Consider the following 27,546-nt stretch of genomic DNA (forward strand, 5'->3'; position numbering starts at 1 on the left):
CAAGTTTGTATGTTGTATTTAGCAGAACTTGTATCAGGAGTTTAAGATCTTTCCATCAGTTCCTCAGATATTATGTCAGGGTTGTAGGTAGTTCCTTTCCTCACTCCACCAGTTGGGGTGGGGGAGAGTTTGGGGGTAGAGGGTCCTCAGTGTGGCAGAGATGAGTGAGGAGCATCTTGGGGGTGTGGCTACAGACCTCCCACTGAGCACGGAGTGCCAGGCACTTTTACAGGTCACACAACCTCTCCTGCTTAGGGCCGCGTGCTGACTCTGCATGGATTTTATCTGAAACGCCCCCACAATGTCCTTTGAAAATGGGTGAAAACACCAGCTCCCCTCAAGTCTAAAAGCTCCTTGTTTCCATTGAACTGTGCATACAAAGGAGAAAGTGTGCTCAAGGAACCAGCAACTTATCAGATGCCTCCAGGAACCATGAAAGTGATGCTGAAAGGGTCGTACTGTCTGGAACTTCCTTCACAATCTTGTGGGAACAAGAAAAATGGAATCTCAAGTATAACATTTTTAGCAAAGTGATAGAAAAATCATGTGTAAATATTAGAGTCATATATCTTGGAAGGATTTTTAAAAAATCTTTCTATTAAAGTATAATATATACACAGAAAAGTATACATGTTGATGGTGTTTCACAAGCTTGTCACACTCACGTCAGACACCCAGGTAACTAGCAACGAGACCAAGAAACAGAGCATGACCTGTGGTTCCTTCCAGGTGCTACCCCTCCTCCCACCCCCACCAAACAACTGTGACAGTGTATGTTAGCGTTTGTCTGTGTTTGTACTTGATATAGATAGAACCCTACAGTCCATGCCCTTGTGTGTCTGCCTTCTTTTCCTTAGTGTTCTGTGTGTGAGATTTCTCTGCATGGTGGTATGTAGTTACTGGTCTTTCATTCTCGTTGCTGTGTCCTATTCCACTGTGTGGTTTTACCACACATGACTCATCCATTCTACTGTTGACAGGGGTTTGGAGAGTTTCCACTTTTGCCCATTACAAATTGTGCTGCTATGAACATTTTGGTACATATATTTTGGTGAGCATCTACATGCATTTCTTTTGGGTGTATGCCCAGGAGTGCATTTTTGGGGTCATAAATTGTACATGTTTTTCAGCTTTAGTAGGTAGTGAGTGCCAAGCAGCTGTCCAACAATTACACCAGTTTCCTCTCCAGCCGAGAGTACGGAAGAGTTCTGCTTGCTTCTTGTCTTTGCCAACACTTGGTATTTTCTTCTTGGAAGTTTTTCTTTTAGAAAAGAATCCATACTAGATTTTGTCTCCATCTGAGCTGATTCCTTCTCTAATAAATAAGAAAGGAGGGAAAGAACCCTACTTAGCAAAACACCCACTGATATTGAGACACTGAGACCCTCCAGGGTCACACATTTTCGTTGCACTCTGGGCAGGAGCAAGCACGGTGGCTTTGTTTTATGTGGGAGGCTCTTAAACTCTGTTTTTCTTGAGTGACTTTGAAGTAGTACATAAAGACAAAATGTAAGATAATTGCTTTCTAAGAGATTAATATTAAAAATTTGAAGCTGAATCCTTGACTGTTAAAGAGGTAAAGGGAGGTGTGGGTGGGAGAAATGGATGAAGGTGGTCAGGGGGTCCAGGCTTCCAGTTATAAGATGAGTAAGTCCTAGGGAATGTAATGAAAATAAAATTTTTAAAAAAGATGAATCTCATATGCAGACATGTGCATTTTCCTTTTAAGTTTCTTTACCTACAAGAGTTTACTTTGAATTCCAATGTCTTTATCTCTTCCCCTCCTACTCAGTCTAACAAAATGATTCCATTTGCTTTATCAGGTGGTACTTATACTGTTTCTTTATGAGAATGTCTACTGTATGAGGTTTTCTTTAGACACGGGCAGATATTTTGTTATAAAGTAATTGCTGGACTGTTTAGGTTTGTCCAGTATACAGTGGCTCTTTTCGCAGACACCGTTTGTATTATTTGATGTAGCTTTTTTGCAGAATACAAAACTGGTGAGTTATAGAAATGGGATCTAGAAATAATAGAGACACCTGCGGAGGTGCCTTGACTTACGTTTCAGTTGCCAGTGTTATGTGTGGGTGGGGTTAATAAAATTTCTTTGCAAACCATCACTCAAGTGAGTTAGGAAACTTAGAAGATACATCAGAGAGAAAAAAAAAAAATCAGTGTTTTGTGCATTGAAAATGACGCTGGCAGCTACTTCAGTACTGAAGAGGCTGAATAAACCCTTTCTTCAGATGAGCTAACTTTCGAGCATTTATGAAACTTCTTTGGGCTTAAGGGGACACTTGGAGAAGTCTGGCACCTCTGCACTTACAAATGCTCATTGATGGAGTTCCTAAAGAATTAGTAATAGCATGTTATTGCACGTGAGCTGTCTCCCCCAAATGATTCCCCGACTTTTGCTTTCAGAGCACCCTGAGTTACAGCAATCCCACTTTGAGGTAGGCTGACCATTGGCAGGTGTCACCCAACATTTTCTTGAAATCCCCCTTTGACCCAGCCAGTCTTAGTTCCTGGAATGCAGCCCCCTATCCCTGGAGGCTCCCATGTGTCCCCTGGCTGCCTTGAACTACTTCCCCAACCCTAGATGTGTCCTTGCTGCGTAACTGTGCCATAAGACGTTTGGATTTGGGTCACAGCGGTTCACTGGGGGCAGGGCTGTGGCATGCTCCTTGGCCAGTAATGTACTTCAGCCTCACCCTCATCTTGGAACTAACTGGTCCTCTCCGAAAATTGACCTTTGCTTTATAACAACCCTCTTAACTAGACACGAAGCTGTTTGTGTAGAATTACCTGTATTACAGATACAGGTGTCTTAGTTTGGGATGCTGTGACAAACTAGTGTAGATTGGGTGGCTTATAAACAACAGAAATTTATTTCTCCCATTCTGGAGATTGGATGCCTGAGATCCAACTGCCAGCATGGTTGGGTTCTGGTCAGGCCTGTTGTATGATTTATAGATGGCATCTTCCTGCTGTATCCTGATGTGGCAGAAGGCGGCTAGTTAGCTCTCTGGCCTAAGAGCGCAAATCCCCTGCATGAGGGCTCCATCCTCATGACCTAATCATCCCCTAAACGCCCCACTTCCTAATACCATCACTTTGGGGGGTGGGATTTCAGTGTTTGAATTGGGGTAGGGGGGACATAAACATTTATTCCACTGCAACAAGTGAGTACAGTTAGTACACTGGGAGAGCACACATGGATGGTGGCTTCAGTCCACCATGTGGTCAGCCCTTGGGGACTGGTGATGGTGCTGTCTGACCCAAGACTAACTTATTAATGATCTGAAGGAGGAGATCAGAAAGGTTAGCCTTCCCCATGGGTTATCTAGACCTGTCACCTTGATTCCCAGCCATTGCTTCTCTGGAAATGCACTAGTTCATTTCCAACGACCTAAGAGGTGGTTGTTTGTTCTTGGCCCCTGCCTCCCCCCTTGCAGACCACCAGCCAGACAGAGCTGGAAAACTGGATCACCGCCATCCATTCAGCCTGTGCAGCTGCGGTCGCCAGGCATCACCACAAAGAAGACACTCTCCGACTCCTAAAGTCAGAAATCAAAAAACTGGAACAAAAGATTGATATGGATGAAAAGATGAAGAAAATGGGCGAAATGCAGCTGTCTTCAGTCACTGATTCCAAGAAGAAGAAAACTATATTAGATCAGGTAATCATTCTTCTGTGTTTAGACTTGGGCGACACGGTTAGGTCTTCCGCCTTGGGATCGCGAGACATCCTTGGTTATCTCGTCAGCCTGTCATCCACGCTGCTAAATTCTTTATTGTGACTGTTAGTTTTCCTCACCCATTGTTCACCATTGACTGTTACGAGCTAAAGGGAACAATATTACCCTGAATAAAAGACAGAAATCTAATAGAGGAGCCTCCCCACTCCCACCGATGGCTTACTGTTCTCGAGTATCTGTGTAATTGGAAAGTCTGAACTTTCATTCCCCACGTTATCGGGTAGACTTGGAGCTCACTGCTCTGGGGGTCCATTCCTGACTCCAATAAATTCAGCATTCTAAATTTAGAAAAGGTAGAGTGCATTTGAAAAAGTGTATATATAATTGCTGTCTCTCAGCATAAGTATATTTCATGCTGAAAAGGAACGATTTATTCAGATAATCCAGGGCATTTTAGCCTTTTACTCAATTGTTTCAAAGTCACAGTGGCCACCTAGTAATGCTTTGAAACTTTGTCCTAATGTTTAGGAAGTAATTCTGTGAATAAATCTTGTTTAAATAATTGAACAGTTGATGACATGGGACAGCATGTGGTCTTCTGTATTTCTCTCCCTCTATGTTTTCCTTCTATTCCTGACCCTGTATATATTTTTTAATTTGAGGCAAAATTCACGTCACATAAAATTAACCATTTTAAAGGGAACAATTCATGACATTTAGTACATTCACAATGTTGAGCAACCAGAACCTCTGCTTAGTTCCAAAATATTGTCTTTCACTCCAAAAGGAACCCATCCCCACCCACCCACCCACCCACCCCACCTCGTACCTGGTAAGTAGGTGCTCCTCTCTGGCCCTGGCATTCTACCTCTATGGATTTACCAACTTTGGGGTGCTTCATGTAAATGGAATGGCATAATATGTAATCTTTTGTGTCTGACTTTTTTCACTTAGTGTAATGTTTTGGAGATTGATCCACATGTATCATGTATCAGTATTTCATTCTTTTCGCTGGCCAAATACTATTCCATTATCCATATACCCCACAATTTGTTTCTCTGTTCATCTGTCGATGGACATTTGGGCTGTATCGACTTTTGGGCTCTTGTGAATAGTGCTATGAACATGTGTGTGCACTAATACTGTCTTTTAAGTCAAAGTGAAAAGGTAGATATCAACCATCCATCATTATCCGTTACATGGTTATTAACACCACTGGCCCTCACTATGTGCCAGACCCTGTACCAAGTCTTACTCTTCCATTATCTTATTAAAACATCACCATCAGCCTTAGAAGGTCAGTATGATTTTGCCACTTTGAGAAATGAGGAAATATGTTGGCTACCACCATATGGTTGGAGCGATATATTCCAGGGTCTGGGTGTCCATCATCTAGTGTTTTCCACTTCCCACCCTGTACTTTCTACCATTCACCTCTTCCCAAAACCTCTCCATCTATTTGCCTCTGATCTTTAATTCACCTCACTGTTCTTCTCTTTGTCTTCCTATGAAAAGCCACCTCTTGGTAAGTCATATAATTCTCCAGTGTTGGAAATCCCACATTTTTTACTTCTTCTGCCTTGGGTTTATGGTCCAGAGTCTGGAGCTGATGGACCTATAATACCTGTAAACATGAAATCTATGATGGGACGACACAGAGCAACTAATGATATACTTTCTATTGGTCATTCCAAGTTTATGGCTATAGATCTTTGCAGAAAAACACATAGGCACTGAAAACAGTAATACTTGATCTGCTATTGCCTAAGACACTTAGGGTATCTGCTGTTTATCCCTTAAGATTAAAATAAAGACCTTTACAACACATAGATTTTATAACATTTATGTAGGATGAAGTTAACACTTGTTTCCCCCTTTCCTCACCTTTTCTTTTCCCTTATTTTCACCACTGTAGATCTTCGTTTGGGAGCAAAATCTCGAACAGTTTCAAATGGACCTATTTCGTTACCGGTGTTACTTAGCTAGCCTCCAAGGTGGGGAGCTGCCAAATCCCAAGAGGCTACTTGCTTTTGCAAGCCGACCAACGAAAGTGGCAATGGGACGTGTTGGAATCTTTTCTGTATCATCTTTTCATGCCCTGGTGAGTAGCAGCTGGTGTACTTTTGAAAAATAGTCATCTGGACTGTAAATCCTGGGCAGGACTTGGTAAGAGTCTCTATAGTGTTATTATTATTATTTTTTAGCTTAGTGCTGTGTGTGAATTTCTGACATGTCTTCTCTCTGCAGTGGATGCAAATCTTCCTTTGACGCTATTGTGAGATTTATTACTTGAGCCTCTCTTGATGGGGCCTAAATTATTGTGCTAAAAAAATATGAAAGGTATTGTCTTAAGAGACTCTTTGCAGGTAACTTATGTTTGTGGATAACTTATGTCATCTTTAGACAGGGTCATGTTTTAACCCAAATATATATTTTTATATTAACCTTATGGAAATAGTAAGTGGAGAGCTCTCTGATAAATGTGTTCTCTCTCTCTCTCTCTCTCTCTCTCTCTCTCTCTCTCTCTCTCTCTCTCTCTCTCTGTCACTTTCTGTCTCTCTCTCTCTCTCACTTGCAAACGTGAAAACGCATACAGTATATATTAAAGACAGATCTCTTTGGAGATCTCCCTTTTCACTTTATTTTCATCATAGTTTTCATGGCCATAAATACCTAATGCATTAGAGGAAAACAAAGACCGTCCATGACTTACCAGCCCAAAGCATATATTTGCTTGGGGAAGAGAATTTCCACCTGATCTCCAGAGCAGCAGACTGTACGGTTGTGTCCTGTGCTTGTAATCTGTAATTTCATGTACTTGCTAAATTGCGAACAGCTTTATCTACCTTTGGCTCCTTTCTTCTCAAAAATTGCTATGTGAGTAATATGGTTTTACCGTGTCCAACTCAACACCCACTTAAAATGTATTGCACTTTAGCACATTTGCTGTGGAATTAAATGTGAAGTCTCAGGTTCCAGAAACTGCTTTGGAAAACCTTAGCTGTGTGGCTCTTGGTTTGCTCTGTCAGCTGGACCCTTCAATTGAATTCGGAGCTGTAATTCAGTCAGAGGCATTTGTATTCTTTATAAATAGGTTAGCATCATCATTCTGATAATTAGCGTAGATTTACATTTTTAAAGAAGTCTTAAACCAATTTCTGGAGTTATTAAAACTGGCATCCTGATTTGTTCTGCTAATTACAGCTCAGCTCTTGGTCTCCTTGGCTACCACCTCTCCATACAGCTATCAAGTCCTGTGTTTTTCAGTGGTGATGGGCCAAAGTTCTGTGTTAAATAAATCTTGCAAATGGTTTGTTTTCAGTTTGTGGCTTTAGGACTGCTTCTCTCAGACCTCGACACTCATTTGTAACTTAGACAAATTTCAGTTTGCCTATTTATCCTGCAAAAATATTGGGATAAAATTGCTAATTTACCTCCTTGTAAGAATGTCATAAATTGATGGAGCATTTTTATTAAGGTAGCTCATGATGCCAACGAAATGGTATCAGTTTAATACTAAATCTAGAGCATATGACTTTTTACCTCTTTCTGGGCTTGATGGATTTGGGAGAAAATAATTCTGCTGTCTACCTAAAACTTCTGTGCTTTAATTATTTCCTTCAAAGCCATTGGAACTAACCTCTCTGAGAAGGGGAAGTAAAAGCCACTGTATTACCCTCCGTAATTTGTCTTCAGACCTTCTAATTTCCTCTATCTCAGTATCTGTGATTTGTGTGTACTTTTCTTTTGATGTGCTGGCCATTTGAAGATGGGGTGTGGGGGTTTAGTAATGCTTTTAGGGGTTTTGGTCGGTAATTTTAAAGAAGAATAGTTAATTCCACGTGGACAACTCTGTTCCTTTTGTTGTGAGCTGCATCGGTGGTGCAAATCTGTGTGTCTCTGTGTCCTTGCAAACTTCTCTTTTCCATCCGGGGTTTCATTTCAGACAGAACAAGTTAGGCAAGCCTGTGGGGTATCCATTCCTGTTTGTTACTCCAGTGCCTGTAGGAGATCCCAGGCAGGGTGTTTTACAGCCTGATTTATTGGATATTTATTTTTTCCTCCTCCCTTGGTCATTTGACCCCAGGGAATTTTTTCCCCTTGGGGTTGAAACATTCTTCAATTTAGCCTTTGTCCAGACATCCCCGCCCTCCCCCCATTTTAAGTGAGGGGCCTGGGAAGAGGAGGTGTGAGGGCTACAGGGCTGGGGGCGGAGATTTGAGCTGCAGTTTAAGTACCAGTCACCAGGAGGGCTTCCCGTGATGCTCAGTGATTTGCAGTAATTAACTGAAGGGTCCCTGCTGTGCTCTTTGAAAGAAGGTTATCATTGTTCATGTTTCCACAGATGAGCAGAATGATAGAGTCATCAGGTTCCAACCACAAAGGGAGGCATTGTCCAGGCAAAGATCATTGAGAAACTCTGGAGCTCTTTGCCAGCCTTTTTTTTCCCTCTAAATCCCTTTGCTCATTTTGAGTCACTATTGTCTTGGGAGTAGCAGTTCTGTTGGCAGTTTACAAGGCCCCCAACAGTGTAGGATAGTTACTATACAAACCTTAAATAAAGTGCCCATTTGTGAAACAGACTAACAGGTCAGCTGGTAACTGAGAATATTTATGGTTGTCTGAGATTCTCCTCCAGACTCTGTTTTCCTAAAATGGTAAACTAAAGAGTGCTGTGTAATTGTAACCGTGTTATGTAGGATTTCTGCTTTTGCTTTTGATGTTTGTTTATTTGTTCATTTAACCAACCAACACATATATGTGAGTGTTCCACATGTGTTACTGCCCTCATGATTGGGGTTATGGCAGCAAACAGCCCAGAGTTTCTGTCTTATATTTTTAAATATAATATAATGTAATATAAATCTTACATTGTTGTGGGAGAGACGGATAATAAATAAGCAATTAAATCAGCACAATAAATACAGATATTGATTGATATATACTATGAAGAAAGTAAACAGTGATACATATTGATATATATGTATGTGTGTGCGTGTGTTTGTCTGTATATATTGCATATGTGTTATCTATTTATGGATTGATTTATCTATTTATCAATAGATCGATAGCTATGGGACCAAAGGGGCAATTTTTTTTTCTCTATGATTTTTGCCTTTAGCTCCATTTATTCAATGGCTCTTACCCATTTTGTGATGATTGGATTAACTCAAATTGACAGTCGTGGGAGCACATATGTATGTCAGCACATTACAATTCGTTCTTTTACAGCCTTTGTTTATGTTTAACTTAGAGAGTGATGAAAATAGAGAAGAGAAAATGCTTCCATATTTAATGCAAAAATGTGCCTTTTGTTTTGTGATTTTTGTTCCCCACAACACCTTACGTATAATTGTAGATTAGGGCTCTTTCTCATAGAGCTTTCCCACCATTGTCTGGATGCCACATTAGTACATGCCCTAATCTGGGTCTTCTCATGTGCTAAGCTGAGAAAATACAAGACCTCTCAGCCCGCTCACCTTCCTATTTTCCTTTGGGACCAAACCCTTCCCCCTAATACCCTTGCAGAAAACCTGTTTTGATTCCTGTTTTTAATGTGCGTGGGGGTCTTTGCCAATCTACTCATGGGGCTTCCAGGGTGTTTTCCCTGTTAATCCTGAAAACCCCTGAGAGGCATGCCTTTGAACCAACCTGCTGACTGCTAGAGAGGCCCCTTGTGTACCCAACAGTGTTCTATCCCTGAGAATGCTGCCAGTTGGCAGCCGTCACATTGGGAGTTGCCCGTGTGGGAATCTGTGACAAGTAGGCTCCAAGACATTCACCTCTAGCAACAAAGAGCGGGTGGGGAAGTTTCATTTCAAGTCTGACTCGCTATACCTCCTGGCACTCCCTTTTTTGAAAGGAGAGCCCGTGGGTGGCCTATTGAGACGTCCTGGCAGAAGTTCCCTTAAGTTCCTGGGATTTGCTTGCAACCTGTAGGATAAAGTTCAAGCCTGCGTGTTTGCGTGGGAAGCACTTTATGGAGTCCTCGCAGAGATTCAGCACCTACTGGAGCAGTTATCACAGATTTAAATGTGGAGTGTTGCCTTCTAAACTACTTGCCTAGGTTGCTGGCACCTTGCAAATATCTTAATGGAGTTTAGCTTCACCCCCCCCCCTTTTTTTTTTTTAACAAAATACAACTTTTATTCTTCGTTCACCTAAACATGGCGGGTGTGAGGCTAGTGAGGTGGCTTCACCATCTTCATGGACCCAGGATCTTCTGTCTTGTTGTTCTGCCATCCTTGAAAACGCTTCTATCCAGATGTCTTAGACTAGCTAACATATGGCCCTTCCTGTCATCGGAAAGGGGGAAAGTGAACCCCCTCTTTTTTTGAGGCCGGTTCCTAGAATTGCAAATAAACCTTTTACTTCCCATTTACCAGAACTTTGTCTCAAGCCCATGGGAAATAAGTCAACTTTGGGTGGCCATATGCTCAGCTTCATTTGGGGTTTCTGTGACGGGCAGAGAAGGAAGAATATTGGAGGACAACTGTCACTTCCCTAATAAGGAAAATGATTTTATGGAATTCTGAGAAAACTAAAGAGGAGAGATTGATAAATTGAGATTTAGTATAGCATCACAGGAACCAAAAGCGTTGTTTCACTCTTTGTGCTGACATTCAGGCACCATTTTTCATTAGCGTGAAGAAACAGCCTTGTAACACTTGAGGGAGAATCTCAAAAAAGTATGGAAAGTTTAACTTGGTAACTTGATGCAAGAGTTCAAGTCTGTGACTAGAGGGGTATCTAATTCTTAAAAACATCACATATATATTCTATTACTATTTTTATGTAATTTTACTGGTGATTTCCGACAATGATTGAGTTTGCCAACCTTTCATCTGCATTTTGAATCCTGGAAGGGCCCTCCAAGTCCTCGTATATACGCTTGAAGGGATGTCATGGGGTCCTTAAAGAACAGGTGAGCGGTCCTGACACATCTCTTGTTGATGTCTGCCTTGCTGTCCTCAGGTGGCAGCACGCACTGGTGAAACTGGCGTCAGGCGGCGTACTCAGGCCATGTCCAGATCCACAAGCAAACGAAGGAGCAGGTTTTCTTCGCTTTGGGGTCTGGACACTACCTCCAAAAAGAAACAGGGACGCCCAAGCATCAATCAGGTAGGTTCCAGGGCGGATGAAAAAGCGAGCACACAGAATGCTTCCACGGACATCTCACTTTCCAATGCCTGTGCGTGTGTGTGCATGTGTGCGTGTGTGTACGCTTTATTGACACTCAGTGTTATTTAAAATCAACTAGTTGACACGAAGGTGTTATTTGTGGTAGATGCTTTTAATAGATACTGTATACCCCTAACAGTGAACTCTGCTATTAGTCTATCACCAAGCTCCAGTCTCCCACCTGCATCCTTTCCAAACCCTGGTTAATTACAGACCGACACAAAGTGCACAGTTTATCTGGAGTCTTCTGCAAAAAGCAGAGCTGGATGAGGTAGCCAAGTGGGCACCTGAGCACAGAGACTTTAAAGCTGCCTCTGGCACTGGATCAAAGGCAGCTTCCGGGGAATTCTATTTCTTTGCCCTTGACTTTCTGGGGTTGACTTTAAGTGGGCAGCCCCTGTGCCCAGTGCTCTGAGGAAGCAGGAATCTGAGCGTGCTCGCTCGCTGCCATGACTCTCCTCCCCACGTGCTAGGCGGGGCCTGAATGGGATCTCGGAATCTCCCGAATGGCCCCTCCTACAGTAGAGCAGTGTCGTGCCTCCGATAGCTGTGTGCCGTGACCTCAGTAATTTTACTCCTTTACTAGTCAAGGCCACTTTCCTGCTGGAGTTACTTCCAGGAAAAACTCTCTCCATTGTCACTGTCATTCTTCGGCTTTGAGAAACGAGTTTGCTCCAGAGCTGCTTCAGCTTTTAAGGAGTGAAGGACCATGGTATTTGTCTTTTGGGAGAAGAAAAAAGTCCAATACATGGTCTGCAGTGACTGGAAAATGAGGCCTCAAGCGTTTCTGAGGTCATGACAAGGACAGCCAGTTTGCCCTGTTCACTCTGTGCCCTTATGCAAATTGAGAAGAAGTCGATTGACTGATTCGATAAAAAGATCCCTTATTATTTGTTCTGACGGTTCCAGCCGTTCATTTACTTAAGGACTGAAATGTGAATAAAAGAGAAATAAATCCCGAAAGCTGATATACTAAATCCTTTGCTGACCACCTCACTCATTTAAACCTGGCGTTGTCTGTATCCTTGATGGAAGTTGAAGGAGATGAGATGATCAAATGATAAGAGAGCCTGAGGCTGAGCCATCATGCAGTTTGTTCTGTGGTCTTGGGGAGAGTAGAACATCAAGTTTCCTACCATGGGTTTTGCTTCTATGTAAATCTGAAGAAGAAAATGTTTGGAGGGAAGTCAGTATTTCATCAGATAAATCATACAAGAGTTGATGGCCCTTGATGACACCTGCAAAAGGAGGACGTTACCCATCAGCTTTGCTCCGCTCCTTTTGGGAGGTGGTGGTGTCGTTTGGTTTGCATCCTCTGTCAGTGCAGCTGACTCAGACCACCGCTATAAATATGTCAGGACTTCGCAGTTGGCAACTGGGTTTGAACTTCTCTTCCATCCAAAGCCTTAGTTCCTTCCTGTGCTTCAGCTCTGTAGGCGCCAGGTTATGTCACAGCTCATGGCTGCTGAAATATATGGCTGAATTTAAATGAATCCAAGAGAATGTTTTCACACTTTTTAAAAGTCCAAGGACGATATACTATCTCATAAGCAATTCTTGTTATTTTCTCTTAAAGTAAGAGTGAAAAAGAAACCCAAAAATCTTCTTGCTTTGCCATAAGCATATCAATAGAAATTTACTTAATTCAGGACTTCGAAATGGACACAAATTTTATGATTTTTTAAATATCATTTGCATTGGGGCAAAGGCTTTTTCTTAATTGTATATATTAATATTATCCTGATAGTACATCCTCATTGAGAGCCAATATATATTAAAATTTCTCATGTCCAGGTGTTTAGGTTTTGACTACCTAGTGGCATCGTTACCCTGTTATGATTTTAGTCATATCTTTAAGTTAGCAGGATTCATTAAATTTCAAAGAATAGACGAATTTCTGTTTTATATATTAAAAACATTTTTTCTGTAGTGTTGTGGTTAAAAATATATGAATATACAGTCTCAGTTTCTACTGAACAGAGGTATTAAAAGGCAAACTGATTATTATTGATAGCAATCCGGTCAGGTATATAAGTCTAGCAGAAATTCTTCATCGTGAACGAATCATCGTGATTCATTGCTTTCATGAGTTTGTTTTCTTTAAATTTAGGTGAATTATTCAGATCTAAAAGCAAACTTTGGTTTTTAATTGTAAAAGATGTGGGAAGTGATCTAGGTAGAGGAACATGTTTTTCACGGTCTATTACCGTAAATTATTTTACCTGCGTTAGGATTTGATGTAGGCGGATCTGAAAACTTCCGTGATGTTTTCTAATAGGCATGCTCATTTTCCATTCCCCTCCGCACGTTTCATTTGCCCTCTTGCCCAGATTTCTTAACATGCTACTTTGTGTTCGCAGGTGTTTGGTGAGGGAACTGAAGCTGTAAAGAAATCTTTAGAGGGAATATTTGATGACACTGTTCCAGATGGCAAGGTAAAAATAAACGCATGTTTCTTTTCTAAAAGTACCACGAGTGCATCAACATTACACAATGCAGTAGTTTCTTGGGATCCTAAAATTAAGTAGACTCAGTATTAAAACCTGAAATGATCAGTTCTTTGAAGTTATGTAACAGATCAACAAGACATGGAAAAACATTTTATGTTTTTGTGATCACCATAAAAACATGATCCTGCTGACATAACATTTTCAATACTTATCATTTGAATGTATAAGTTTCCATCCAGAATTTAAGGGGAAATTTGACTTCTGGGGAGCCGAACATTACATGCCATTGAGAATTAATTTTAGATGCGACTTCCTTTCCCAAGAAGTGAATTTTCTTTTTTTGCCCTCCCTCTTTGCACACACGTGCAATTTTGCTCCTATTGATTTCAAAGAACTGTTGTGATAGTAAATTCTTTAAGAAAATAAAAATAAAAAAAGCTTTTGCCTCCCAAGTATTCAATTAAAGATTCACAGACTTTCATTCGCATGCTTGGACTTAAAAGGGGCTTTCAAACTGCTCCGATTGAAGCCCCATAAAGAACATTGATTTTTTTTTTTCCTAGGCCACGTTTTTCCAGTGTCTAAATAAATGAATAATCCTGAGTTTTAAGACCCTGATAGTGATACCAGCAGCGTCTTTGTTCTGGGTGTTCTGATGTTGATAATGTGACCTGTATGATCCTCTGATTCTTAGGCTCAGAATCAATATGACAGAATTCAGCACTTGGTTGCCATGCAACCAAGCAGGGGTGGTCAGCAGTGGCTCAGATCCACGTTCTAGATGAAACCAGAGTGCAGTGGGGCGTTCAGGCTCGTGGAGGGGGAGGAGAGAAGAGTGGCCTCCGCAGGCCTTTTCAACCTTTCACACCCAAACTATTCCTGGATTATGTCATCATGGACACAAAAGCAGCTGTCCTCGGAAATACCCTTATTGGCATTCTCTTTACGCATCCGTCTCTGTTTCTGATGACATTAAATTGCTATCCTATTGCAATTCAGATATAGTTTTCGATGTTAACGTAGCCATTTCTGAAGTCATCTAATTCATCCTGCATATCATTATTAGTGCACTTTTCATGTTGGGATATCCTCTCCAGGCACAGATTCTGGAAACTGCAAAAGTTTTGCCATTGATTTCTGTGTTGCTTCCCCCCCCCCCCCCAAGATAATTCTTTATCCCACTTCTTGTCTAGAATGCCTTGTACCTCAAAGAACAGTTTAGATGCAAAACTTGGGCTGATCTAGTGCTAGGGGGCACTTATTTAATGTGGCCCGTGGGGACAGAGTGGGAAGATTTCAATTATAGTTAATGGGATTTAGGCAAGCTGGATACTTTTCGACAATTCCTTTCCTGGGGTTTAGTTTATCTGCGATCGCAACACCATTCAATGGCAGAGCTGAAATTTTCTTCTCAATTGAATTTAGTTTAGTAGCCTTTACAAAAATACTTGTCCCATTCTGGGATCTGTTCTTTTATGTATGGAAGTTGTTACAGTCCCACTTAGGCTTTTGTTTGGGTATTTGCAGCTTCTAGTAATTTATTGATACCAGCCTTGCTCTTGGTCATCTGCAGATAGGTATTTACCAATCATTGGCCTGGTTTTAAACTAATAGTCAAGGCTTATCACTTAGCACATATCGACAATCGATATTATTTTTACATTGCCAAAATCTAGCATACTTAATTGCTTATTTCAAGGAGATGAGACTCCTAATATTTCATCAGTCTATGAAGTGTTTTTCTGTTTTAGCTGTTTAACTTGCTTAGACATGACCCAGCTGCTCAATGTGTACATAAGACACATCTTCTCCCATCCTTACAAACTTGGTGCTGCCTCCTGACCCTCAGGCAGAGTGATGTGTAGAGGATGGAGTGATGGCGACAGCCTAAGAAGGCTACAGAGCTCATCCTTGAAGTTCTTGGAACCATCTGGGGAATGGAGCTGTCTGTTTCTCAGATTTGTGCTCAAGGTCAAATTTGAGCCCCAAAATGATGCTACTTGTAAATAGGTAGTCCTAGAACTTCCTCTTTTCTTTAAAAATTTCCTTGGGGCCTCACTTGCCTTTGAAACACAGAGCTCACGTGGCAGACATTCTTGCTCTTGGAATTCTCTGCTCTAAATTTTAAATGGGTTTGTGGAAAAGCCATTAACAATAAAGCTGAATTGAGTGAATGGCCCCTTTTTTCATTCCTTCCTTCCTTCCTTTCAAATTTCGGTACCCACTCATTTATGCAATGCCCACCTGTGTATGTCATGGATCAGGTGTGAGGTCTGCCTCCTATCTGAGAAACCCTCCTGTCAAAAAATTCATTTGTCGATAGTTTCTTCCTCTCTGAGGATTTCCTTTTACTTTTTACCACTGCCGCCACTTCTTCTTTGGGCCCTAAGATCTTTAGAGACCAACTATTGCTGCTCTGCTAACTTTATTTCTTATTGCAGAGAGAGAAAGAGATGGTTTTACCTAGCGTCCACCAGCACAATCCTGACTGTGACATTTGGGTCCATGAGTATTTCACTCCATCCTGGTTCTGTCTGCCAAATAATCAGCCAGCCCTGACGGTCGTCCGGCCAGGAGACACTGCCAGGGACACCCTGGAGCTGATTTGCAAGGTATGAGCCTACTTGGGGTTGTTTCTTTGAGAAGAGCGGATGGAATAGAGGGATCTTCTCAGGCACAAGTGGAGACTCAGAGGCATGTGGGAGAGGAAGGTGCTTTCAAGTGCACCTCCATCTCATTTCAGACCAGCTTTGGATGCCTTTGTGATAAGATGCAGAATTAAGTGAATTCTTCACCTTTGGGAGGAGAGGTGTTCTTTTAAGTAGCTGCTTTCAGTGTGTGTTTTTTATTTATGATAAGCATATTTCTGGGCTCATTGCAAACATTTTAGAAAATTGAGGTAAAGAACACAGCAGACAATTAAGGCCACCCTTTCTCACAAAATCTAGAAATAACCACTGTAAATCTTTTGGGGTTTGCCCTTCCATTCTCTTTTCTACACGCACACACATATGGGTATTTAATAGTGTCATATTATGTGCAGTGTTTGTAACTTGCCCTTTAATAGTAACTGATACACTACGGCCATTTTTAGGGTAGGGAAAAACTCAAATATAAGTTTGATCTCTGTGATGCGAAATTCCTCTTCCTTTGAACACATAATTAGCATCTTTTTTTTTTTGGTAAGAAATGATTTGGGTAACAAAAAAAGCTCACTTTCTCTGCTTGCACCTTAAGCTGTAGAAACTTCTTGACCTTTTTCAAGATGAACCTAGTTTTATTTTTTTCCCTCCTGAAGCGTGGTCAGATCAATGGCCTTGAGTGAGAGAAGGGAAAGCGGAAAGAAAGGAGCTTGTCTTACGTGCCTGCTTTTACTTTTACATAATTAAAAGCATTAATAGTCTTATTTAGTAGTCATTTCAGATCTGAGAAAGAGCTGATACTTCCCTGTTATACAGATGGAGAAGCTGAGACTCAGAGCCTTAGTTCTTGATGGAGCTCAAATCCCTTTCAGTTGCAAAATAGGGCCTGAGCCACATCTGCTTGCTCCAAACGTAGGTGTATCCCTCTGTGCCAGGTGGATGGTCACAGGAACTGTCAGAATCCATGTCAGTCATCACGAAGGAAGGTCATAAGAAAGGTCCGTAGAATATATCCTCGTGGGAGGGAAACAATCTACCTTGGGGCACTGAAGGAGAAGTGGAAACCTTTTCTATCATAATATCGTCCTAGAAGAAGCTGGATGGATCCAGTGACATTTTTTAGGACCTCCTCATTCAACACAGTGGCTTATTAATGCCGAGTAACTTGCAGTACAATCAGCAATTTTTTTTTTTTTTTAAGCAAATCACTAGGGCCTTTGTAAAGAAAAAAATATGGCTCTTTATATGAGTTGGGGGAAGTGGAACAGTCTGGCTCACATAAGCCTTTTGGATAGTCTTATGTGGAGAAAAAGCAGAGGGCAAAACTCACATCACCCCCCACATAGGTGTTAAAAATAAATGATACACTGTTACATGTATTGAATCCTTTCTGTACACACGTTCTCGCTTTTTGACGATAATGGTATTTCTGTTCATATTTTTTCATTTTAATTACTGTACAAAATTGGTCTATTGAGGATTTTGGCATTCTTTTATTTATAGATTACCATGATTCTTTAGAAACCCATTAATATTCTGCAGAGCTGTGGGAGTTACTCTCAGAGCTGCAGCTGAAGGTGTCGAAAGTAGGACTCGGGCATTTTTTTATGAGCTAACCTCTCACAGGTTCCAGGTGGTCGCTTTGCTTTGGACCCTCCTGTGTGCACTGGCCTCGGACTCATTCAGGAATCAGGGGTTAGAGCAGAGTTTTCCAGTAACACTGATTGGTGGAAATTTGAAAAGGGAGTGGGGAAAATAGTGATTTGCCCAATTTTAGGTACTTTTCAAGCTTTTGCTTTGATAGAGACTAAAGGAATGGGGAATAATAAAGTTCCTGCCACTTAGTGGGTTGGATCTGTTCCCCTCTGAAGTGCTTATTTCTGTCCCTTGAAAAGTTTTTGATGGCCTCATTAAGATACAAATTCCTTTCTCGAACAATGAAAGGTCATCCCACCCAATTTTTCCTGGATCCTCAGCTCTTTTGCCAAAAACATAGAAATAAAGACCAAAACAGTAGGGTATGGAACAAGCTTATGTCTCATGAGTTTAAAAATGGAAAACTTTGGTGTGCACTTTAAGAAACTGGCCCCTGGAAAATCACCCATGTAGGATAAATTATCATGTGTTCGGAGCTAGGTGCTTCTTCTTTTGGAAAACACTTTATTGTAATTAGTGGAGCCAGTTTTATTCTTAAGAGTGAAAACAGTAATGAGGAAAACAGTGCTATATGTTATTAATGATCTAATTAATGGAGTTTTTGTGTGTTTTTTTGGAAGGAGGGACTAAAAACAAAGATGATTGTCAGAATGTCTGTCTTTCATTTCTTTATTGTCATTCTGAACGTTGGTGATGGATGCTCTCTCTATATTTAATAATCAATCTCTTTCTTCTGTCTCTTGCATTCAGCTCATTCTCTTTCCTATTCTATCTGATCCACATCATTTCACATCAGTTTGTCATCTGCCATCCGAGCACCAGTCAAGTTCTGGTATAGTAAATGTTTCAAGATCTGCATTTCATGTACAATTCATGTTGTGGATATTACGAAAATGATTGTTACTAAATATAGTAGGTAACCATGTTGGCCTGTGGGTTTTGGATATATTATGATCATTGCAATTACTAACATAATTGCAAGAAAAATTCATTCATTCATATTTACTGTTATTATTCATGTGTGACCATGGGATCAGTTTTATTTTATGCCTTCAGTATGTTGTTCTATGGCCTTGGATATTCTAATAACCATTAACATTTAAAACAAAATAAAAGGTCACCTTGAAAGGGGAGTATAAACACTGTGGAAATTCTGCAATAGCACTGTGTGCGTTTGTGCGTGTGTGTGTGTGTGTGTGTGTGTGTGTGTGTGTATGGATTTCTGTATGTAGAAACTGCATGCATTTATATTTCCCTGAGAACTTTGACTGAAATGGGAGAATATGGAGAGAAATGGGAGAGCAAAACATGGTGGGTTGGAAGGTCAGGTTACATTATTTATTTTAATTGGCTCAAACTATTTACTGAAAAGATCTACATTGTGTTTTGCTATTCCACCCTTTGAAGTAGTCGTGGTAAGATGCAAATTAAAAAAAAAAATATGCCGACTAAACTAAAAATTGTTCTACAGTAATATTTACCTTATGGTATAATTTGTGGCTGCACTGCCTCAAAATGAATTAAATGCTCTCTAAGTAACTCCAGTAACTGTACATTGGAAAACAAATTTGTTACCATTTAAATTTTTTCCTGACTGAATTTCTCTCGAGTTAGAAAATTTTCTCTTGAATGTTTTACAAATCTAAAGTAGGCCAAACATTGAGAATTTCTGTGTTAAAATATTCATTGATGTTTGGAATTCTTTTTGCATGTAGTTGATGTATTGTAAATATGGTAAGTGGCTCGACCTGCTTTGATATTGACTTGCAGAAATTTGAGGAGCGTGAAATTCTTCTTGAGGGTTCTGATGATCTGATTTAGTTAATTCATTAGGATTTTCCCTTTATGTTAGACCAGCCATGACTAACAAGGGCTCGTAATTGAGAAACACTTACCTAAATGATAAGACACACTGGTGTATTGATCCAACGTCCCATGTTTAGGGTAACTGACCGAACTAAGGGCTCCCAGGTTAAAAGTAAGACCATTGTAATTTTTATGTTTGGTGCATGTGCTCATTTTTATTTTTCAAAGTTATGAAGACATTATTGTAACTTTAAAAAGTTTGAAAAATATGGTCGTAGAGAGGAAGGTGGGAAGACTCACCCTTAATAACATTACTGAACTTATCACTCCTTAGTTTTTTCGCTGTGTTATAAAATTTAAGCGAGGTGCCTCACCAGTGGCATCCACTGTTGTTTATCATTCTGTGTACATCTGTATAAATGTTTTCAGCACATTAGCATTAAAGGGATGATGAGAATCTCCACAGTCTTCATCAGGACCACCTTCAGATCTTTGGTGCCTAACGGTGGCCCGTCCCTCTCTTACACCAGGGTTTCAGGAACCAGAAGTTTCTTAGGTAAGGTTGCTATTTGGGTGTGATTTCCAGAAGACAGTCTGTTTAAGTGGCAGCCTCACTGCGAGTGTCCCGAAAAAGTGTTTATTAATGATGATGATAAGGTTTCCAAGTGGATTTGTTCCTGTTGGCCAAGACCCCATGGAGTTTCATTTCTCTTTTCCACCCACCTCAATCGGAAACAGATGGTGAACCAAAAATTTTCACTTCTAATTAAAGATTTCAGTGAGGACCTTGGTAGGTGGGAAGCATGTGCAGCTTCTATCTGTGCAAGGGAAACTTTTGTTTGCTTATCTCATCACCCGAAATATTATTTTGTTGTTGTTTCAGCAGCTCTCCGACAAGCAGTAGACAGCACACTGTAAAACTACCCTGCTTTACGTTTCCCTGGCTTACCCATCCACCCTTTTTATCTTTCACCTCAACAATCTGGGTCTGTCAGACACTGGACATTTATTTGGTCTTCGATACAGAGAGCGAATGTCCAAAACCCAGGTCCACCCAAATGTGCTGGCTGCAAACTGTCACTTTACTTAAGAGAGGATACCCATTTGGGGTTTCCAAGAATCACTATAGAAAACTTCTTTATCCTTCTGCAAAGTGTTCAGAGGAACTCATTTCTACTTCCTAGAAATGTGCTTTTTGTGAAAATGCAGGATGCCTATCTTGTGTGTATATTTATTTAAAAAGCAAAACCACCACTGCCCCACCTCCTGTTTTCTGCCTACCAGTTCCTCACGGCCACATACACTCCTGAAGACTGCAGTTATGTTTTATTAATTTCCACATCTGCAGTGCTTTACACACAGTGTCTGGCACACTTTAGAGGTTTTTTTTGTTTTGTTTTGTTTTTAACATGTGCTTGAATGACTGTTATTGAAATAATTGTTGGAATGTTCTTAGTTTGGCCTTAACATTTTATTTGGGTGGGGATAGGCTAAGTTTAGAGTATTAAACGAGTGAAAATTAATTTAACTTATATTGACATAATAGTTATCAGTAGTGCTTTGGTTGTGAAAAGATTTTACATTGACTTTATTAAAAATTTCAACATATATAAAAGTAGAGAATAATGTAATAAACTCCTGTGTATCCATCACCAAGTTTCTGTGATTATCAAATTATGTTTCATTTATTTACTAACTCACTCCCACCCCCCTGTTCTGGGTTATTTTGGAAGCAAATTCCAGACATCATATCTTTATCTATGAGTACTTTAGGATGAATCTCTAAAAGATAAGGATGCTTTAAAAAAAAAGACTTGATTTAAACATTGTCTCTCTATGGTACATTTTTGTGCTGCCACGTAACTTTTGAGGAACATTTTCTTACTTTTCCTTCTGCATCCTCTTGAATGTATATTAAGGATCATTTATAAAACCATGTTGCCACGATTGGTTTTTCCGCAATATTAATAATTCAAGGATGACTTTCTAGATAGAAAAAAAATCAGTTGACTCATTCTGGACCAAAGGAGAAGTCCTGCAAATTTCAACCCTTAACTATTTTAGAATTGTTTTCTTTGGGCAAGTCATTGAGTGTGTTTCCGAAGTTGGACACATGCCTGTCTGAGCTGCCCCTGAGGGACTGTCACTTGGGGTGTATGTAAATAAGACAAATCCAAATGTCTTGCCTTCACACTGACTCGCTTGCAAATGAACTGTTAACAACTGTCCCAGTGTCCCCGTGTGGTTAAAAAAACAACTTTGCCTGGGCACAGCTTTTTTCTATCACTGTCAATACTTCCTTGCCTTTCTTGTCACTTTTCCTCTCTAATCACCTGCGTATGTTTGTAAGTGTGTTTTAAGGGCCTCTGTGGTCTGATGGGTTTTGTTGCAAAACTGGTGTTGAAGAATGAAATGAATCGCATAGGCAGAAGTGAAGGTGTGACTCAGCTGGTTCCTTCATATCATAAGATACTCATGGAATTTTATTCCATGTTCGACGAAAATTATTTTAAAGTTTGGGTTTTAGATGTAAACCTTTTAAGAAATATAGAAACCTTACCACTCCCCACCCCTCCAGGAACAAATCTCTGTTATTCTTGGGAAATACGTGATACTATGTCAGTGGAGAACTCATGATTCCTGTCTACTACTGAACGTTTTCTCTTCTTTTCCTCTCTTTTGTCCCAGACACATCAACTGGATCATTCTGCTCATTACCTGCGTCTGAAATTTCTAATAGGAAACAAAATGCACCACTACGTTCCCCAGCCCGAGGAAGACATTTACGAGCTGGTAATGTTTATGACTGTTGTCCGAGTACGTTTTGCAGGAGATTAGTTTTAAATTATATGTGTGCTCATGCTAGTTGTGGTTGGTGAAGTGGAACGAATTCTAAAACAAATGAGCCTCAGTCAGAGCTCTAAAGTTCGCGGAGATGGCCTTACTTATCAGAATATTTCTGCAGAGTGGAAATGCCATCTTTGTTTATGCCAGGAGTCATGCTGTGCAAGCATGAACTGAAATCCAGAGCTGACTCTTAGCTAGAATTCCCAGCTTTCCTTGTAGCTTCCCCATTGTTTTGTTTTAAACTGATGGCTCAAACATCAGCTGGCTATTGTCAGGAAAAAAAGCACTAACTCCAATTTTGTGCGATTTCTCCTTACATGTTGAAGCCGATGGATCAGATCCTATTGGGTGAAAAGGCTGCCATCTCATTATAGGCCCTAGCCTTTCTTTATATGCCCTAGCCTTTTGTAATCATATCTATATAAATTCCTGAGGATATTTATGTATGTTTGAGTTTCATTATGGGACTTGAGTTCTTGACTAGGTCTGTGTCTTTTTTTTTAAGATGATTGTTTTATTTATTTCCTTATTTATTTATTTATTTTACTGGGTGGGGGGGTGGGGGAACAGTCTGTCTTTCCAGGACCCATCAGCTCCAAGTCAAGTCGTTGTCCTTCCATCTAGTTGTGGAGGGTGCAGCTCAGCTGCAAGTCCAGTCGCCATTTTTTATCTTAGTTGCAGGGGGCGCAGCCCACCATCCCATGTGGGAATTGAACCTGCAACCTTGTTGTTAAGAGCTCGCGCTGTAACCAACTGAGCCGTTTGGCTGCCCTAGATCTGGGTCTTTATATTGGCTCTACTGCTTACTAATTATGTGGTATTGGCAAAAAAAACAAAACAAACAAACAAAAAAAAAACTGAGGTGTTAATACTTAATTTCTCAGATTTTATAAAGATTAGAGATAATGGTTCATATAGTAGATGCTCAATAAATGGTTGTTATGGTAATAAAATAGTGACAAGTTCCTTTTTTGTTAGCCAAGTGGTAATTTTCAGTTCCAGGAATGGAAAGTTTGGGGAGCTAGGCGCCTCTCTCTTGGACTTTGTCTTCTCTGTCTGCACTTAGTCATTCCTCCGGGGACCACCAGCTGCTTGCAGGGATATGTGAATGATAACTGTTTGATTTCAGGCGGGGTTTCACCACAGGAAGCAGAACTGAAATTTAAACCTGAGTAGTCTCTTTTTGAAAAGAGGAAGTGTGGTTTACAATTTATTAGGAATTTTGTTTTTAATCAACTTTTTTGACATCTACTTATTATACACAATAAAGCTCCCCAGTTTTAAGCACACAGTTGAATGAGTTTTGACAAGTGAATCCAGACAGTCCTGTTTCCACTACTACAATGGTAATTTAGAACATTTCTGTTCTCCTAAAATGTTTTCTTGTGCCCCTTTAAGTGTTTTTAATGAAATATAAAATGAGAGTAACCTTTTCATCATGCCGTGCAATAGAAGATCAAAATGCTGAGTCCATTTTCAGCCATGACTTAAGTCAGTAAGTGTTAATAGAGGAGAAGGTACCTTTCACAGAGCGGCTGTTGTATGTTTTCTCTGGCTTGGGGAAAAGCCCTGACTTTGTGCTCTCTGAGTAGAGGAAGGAAAACCCGTTTTCTTTACTTTAAAAGTGAAAGTGTGTTGCTCGTAACACTGGAATATATTAGATCATATATTTTTGCATCTTAGGGCTAATGACTCTTTCCTATCCTAAATGACAGGGATCACACCTAACCAACTTCCATGTCCTTCGTATCTCACACATAGTAGGTGCTTAAGATACAGCGTTTGAAATTATATTGACTCATTATTTTTAAGTCTTGGCTGTTGTGTGTTCTTATCCAGCACAGACCTAAGATGTGCCAAGCTTAGTCTGTTTGTATCAACAATTGCTGTACACATCATTTAAAAAAATCTAGAATACAAAGAGACCATGGTGTTCTCTCTTAACTATTGCAAAAGGTACCTAGTTCAGAGATCCCTGAGAAAGCAAATGCCATTGCTTAGATTGCAAGTGCGTATTACTCACTCGCATCTCTATTTTTACTAAGATTCTTAACTTTTTTGTGCTTAGGGTACCTTTGGCAGCCTGACGAAGCCTCTAGATCCTGTCTCAGAATAATGTTTTCAATTGCCTGATATAAAATATGCAGGATTACCTATGGCCGAATTATGTTGAAATAGTTATCAAAAACATTTTATAAATTACAGATAATACAGAGCTCATTAAATAAGCAGACGTAGTGATAGGTCTAATAGCTGCCATTGTTTTGAAATACTTATAAGCACGAGCAATATTTTGAGATATCAGCAGTAACTAGACTGGTGATATGAAAATAACTGATTTCTGTTTGTTAATATTGTTAATATTAACTGTTTGTTGCCAATATTGCTGTTTGTTTCCTGTATTTACTTACGATTTAAGCAAATGCTAAGTCTCAGTTATAAGTTGTATTGTTACTATATTTTTCACCATCCCAGTTCGGAGACGCCGTGAATTCTTTCCATGGATCCCTGATTTCCAATCCCTGCTTTAGGCCATTAAGCTCAATGTAATGACATTCTGAAGCAGGGGGTTTCTGAGCACACAGCGCCTCGATGCTCTTTGAGAGTTTGCAGACATTCAGTGTATTGTCCTCTATTGAACAAACATCAGACCACACATGGCTAATTGGTTTCCATAACCCACCGCCATTTTGTTTTTGATGGACTAGGGAATCTCACAGATGTTTTAAGTCATGTTCTCAAACATGACCCATTCATAGATGACTGTCCCCATATATTTTAATATAAGTGGTATGTATTTGGCTACTTTTCCATGATTAGTTGGTGGTTGGGACCAGTCCATGGAATGATAATGAACATGGAGGCACTGGCTTTTCAAAAAGCCATATTAAATGTGTTTTTCTTAAAGTGACAGGTGGAAATACAGGGTTTATAGAAACACTGATTGATATATTCATTCATCCAGCAAATATTTATTTAGCATTCATTGTGTGCCTGGCACCATTGTGGCTGTTCTAGGCACTGGGAAACACACAAAAACATCTTTACTCCTTGTGGAACTGACATTCGAGTTTGTGGAGACATAAAAACATGTAAATATATATAATATTTCAGGGGATGTTAAGAGCTAGGAAAGAAAAAGTTTGGGAATACAGATAGAGAGGTGGGCATTGGAAGCGAGTCGTTCTGCTCTTTTTGATGTGATGTTTGAACAGGCAGGTAGGTGAGCGAAGTGCGAGAGTGAGCCATCGAGGTATTTTGGAGAAAGGTACATGAGAAGGGTCAGTGGGCAGGGTAAGTGAGCGGCTGAGGATGCAGGAGATGAGGGCGATGGGAAGCAGGACAGGCCATGTAGGGCCTAAGTGAGAAGGGAAATCTCAGGAGAGGAAGGACATTATTTAACTTCGGTTTTTTGTTGTTGTTGTGTTTTTTGTTTTTTTTAAAAGGTGTTTTCTCAATTTTATTATGAGGCGGGATGGGGGAGGGGATAGACTTGGAAGTTTTGTTTTCTAAATGCAAAATAATTTATTCTGTATTTGATACCAGATGAGACCATAAGGGTCACATTTAGCTTCGGTTTTAATAGACTCACTGTGGCTGATGTGTGGCCAGTGGACCTTAGGGCATAAAAGAAGGAGCTGGGAGAGCAGGCAAGAGGCTAGTGTTCAGGCAATGGGTGACAGTGGCTTGGACTAGGACACCCAAAGGAGACATGGTAAGAAATGATCATCATTTTGTGATAACTCAAGTACTTGGGTAATCAAATTATTTCTTAAAGTCTGCTAATCTTTTAATCTGGTTTTTGAAAAGCGTGAAAACACGCAACATACTGATTTGATAACATAAAAGGAATATGTGTAACACTTCTTTGTTAAGATATTTATGTATAAAACTACTACATTTCAAAATTTCTAGTGTTAAAAAAAATTTCTAGTGTTAGATACTGTGGTTGCATTGAAAATGTATTAAAGTGCAAACACTTCTTGAAATTTTATATATTTTATTAGTGCTTTTTACAAAACTCAATTTTAGTCTAACCAGTAAGAAAGTACTATGGCTAAGGGGTCTGTCTGTATTACTCTAAGTTATTGTCTGAACTGGTAAAAGACCCAAAGACTTTCAAACTAATTACAGAGTAGGAGGTAGATTATGAAGAAAAGGAAAAATTATTCACAGAGCTATTATTCTCACTGGATCTTTGGAACTTTCTGGAGATGATTGGAACAAACTGTGAAATACCGCCACCTAGAGAAAGAGATCAGTTCTCAAGGACATTGAAGAAAATAAATCTTGAGGCTCATAAATGGAAGTGAACACATCTAACATTTTATTGCGCATTCTGTGGTGTTGTGAAATATACACTATTGTATTTGGTATTTATAATTTTGGTGACCCTATCTTCTGAACTAAAGATCAATATTATAATTGATTTCTACTAATATCAGTTTATTCGTATGAAAATTTTTCTGAAGTATAAAAATAAAACCACATTGTTATGCCCTTAACACATTGCATTTGGTGGGAGTTGTGTTAAATTAGGGTGTTCTAGAAGATCGGGCACATGGTCACGTTCCCAGTCTGCCACCTCCCATGGCTTTCGTTACAGACTGTTTTTCAGTGTCCTGAATCCTAATCATTATGCTCACCTCTGCCACCTGTCAAATGCCCTAAGGAAGTGAAGAGAGAAAAACTGGCATTCCCTTTTCCTTGCCTGAATAAAATTATCTCTGGATGAATGACTGTGTGGTCAGAGACGGGGGCAAGTTTAGATAACCACCAAGACTTCTCTTTAGTGCTAGCAGATAGTTTTCTGTTATTGACCTCGGCTCAAAATCGATTTTCAGTTCAAAATTAAGTGAAATTTTAAAATTCCATATAAACTTTGGACACATTTATTTGTTTTGGAACTTTCATCATAATTTTTTTTTATTATTATTATTGGGGGAGGGGAACAGGACTTTATTGGGGAACAGTGTGTACTTCCAGGCCTTTTTTTTTTTAATCCCAAGTCAAGTTGTTGTCCTTTCAGTCTTAGTTGTGGAGGGTGCAGCTCAGCTCCAGGTCCAGTTGCCATTGCAACTTGCAGGGGGCACAGCCCACCATCCCTTGAGGGAGTCGAAACGGCAACCTTGTGGTTGAGAGGACGCTCTCCAACCAACTGAGCCAGCTGGGAGCTCAGCGGCAGCTCAACTCAAGGTGCCGTGTTCAATTTTAGTTGCAGGGGGCGCTGCCCACCATCCTTTGTGGGAGTCGAGGAATTGA

The 27,546-nt window shown here is 40.1% G+C and overlaps 1 protein-coding gene across 7 annotated transcripts in view; it reads left to right on the forward strand.

Moving 5' to 3' along the window:
• TIAM1 (TIAM Rac1 associated GEF 1) overlaps nt 1-27,546 on the forward strand; it is a 362,433-nt gene that overhangs the window by 265,325 nt on the left and 69,562 nt on the right. For all 7 annotated transcript variants that reach the window (XM_074326168.2, XM_074326172.2, XM_019730167.3 and 4 more), the window contains 6 exons: nt 3,459-3,683; nt 5,617-5,802; nt 10,677-10,823; nt 13,244-13,318; nt 15,775-15,945; nt 22,126-22,230. In XM_074326168.2, the coding sequence (XP_074182269.1) occupies nt 3,459-3,683; nt 5,617-5,802; nt 10,677-10,823; nt 13,244-13,318; nt 15,775-15,945; nt 22,126-22,230 (909 nt within the window). The remainder of the gene's footprint in view (nt 1-3,458; nt 3,684-5,616; nt 5,803-10,676; nt 10,824-13,243; nt 13,319-15,774; nt 15,946-22,125; nt 22,231-27,546) is intronic.

This window comes from Rhinolophus sinicus, chromosome 17, assembly GCF_057876585.1.
Source record: "Rhinolophus sinicus isolate RSI-liver-muscle chromosome 17, RSI-T2T, whole genome shotgun sequence".
NCBI classification, from domain to species: Eukaryota; Metazoa; Chordata; class Mammalia; order Chiroptera; family Rhinolophidae; genus Rhinolophus; species Rhinolophus sinicus.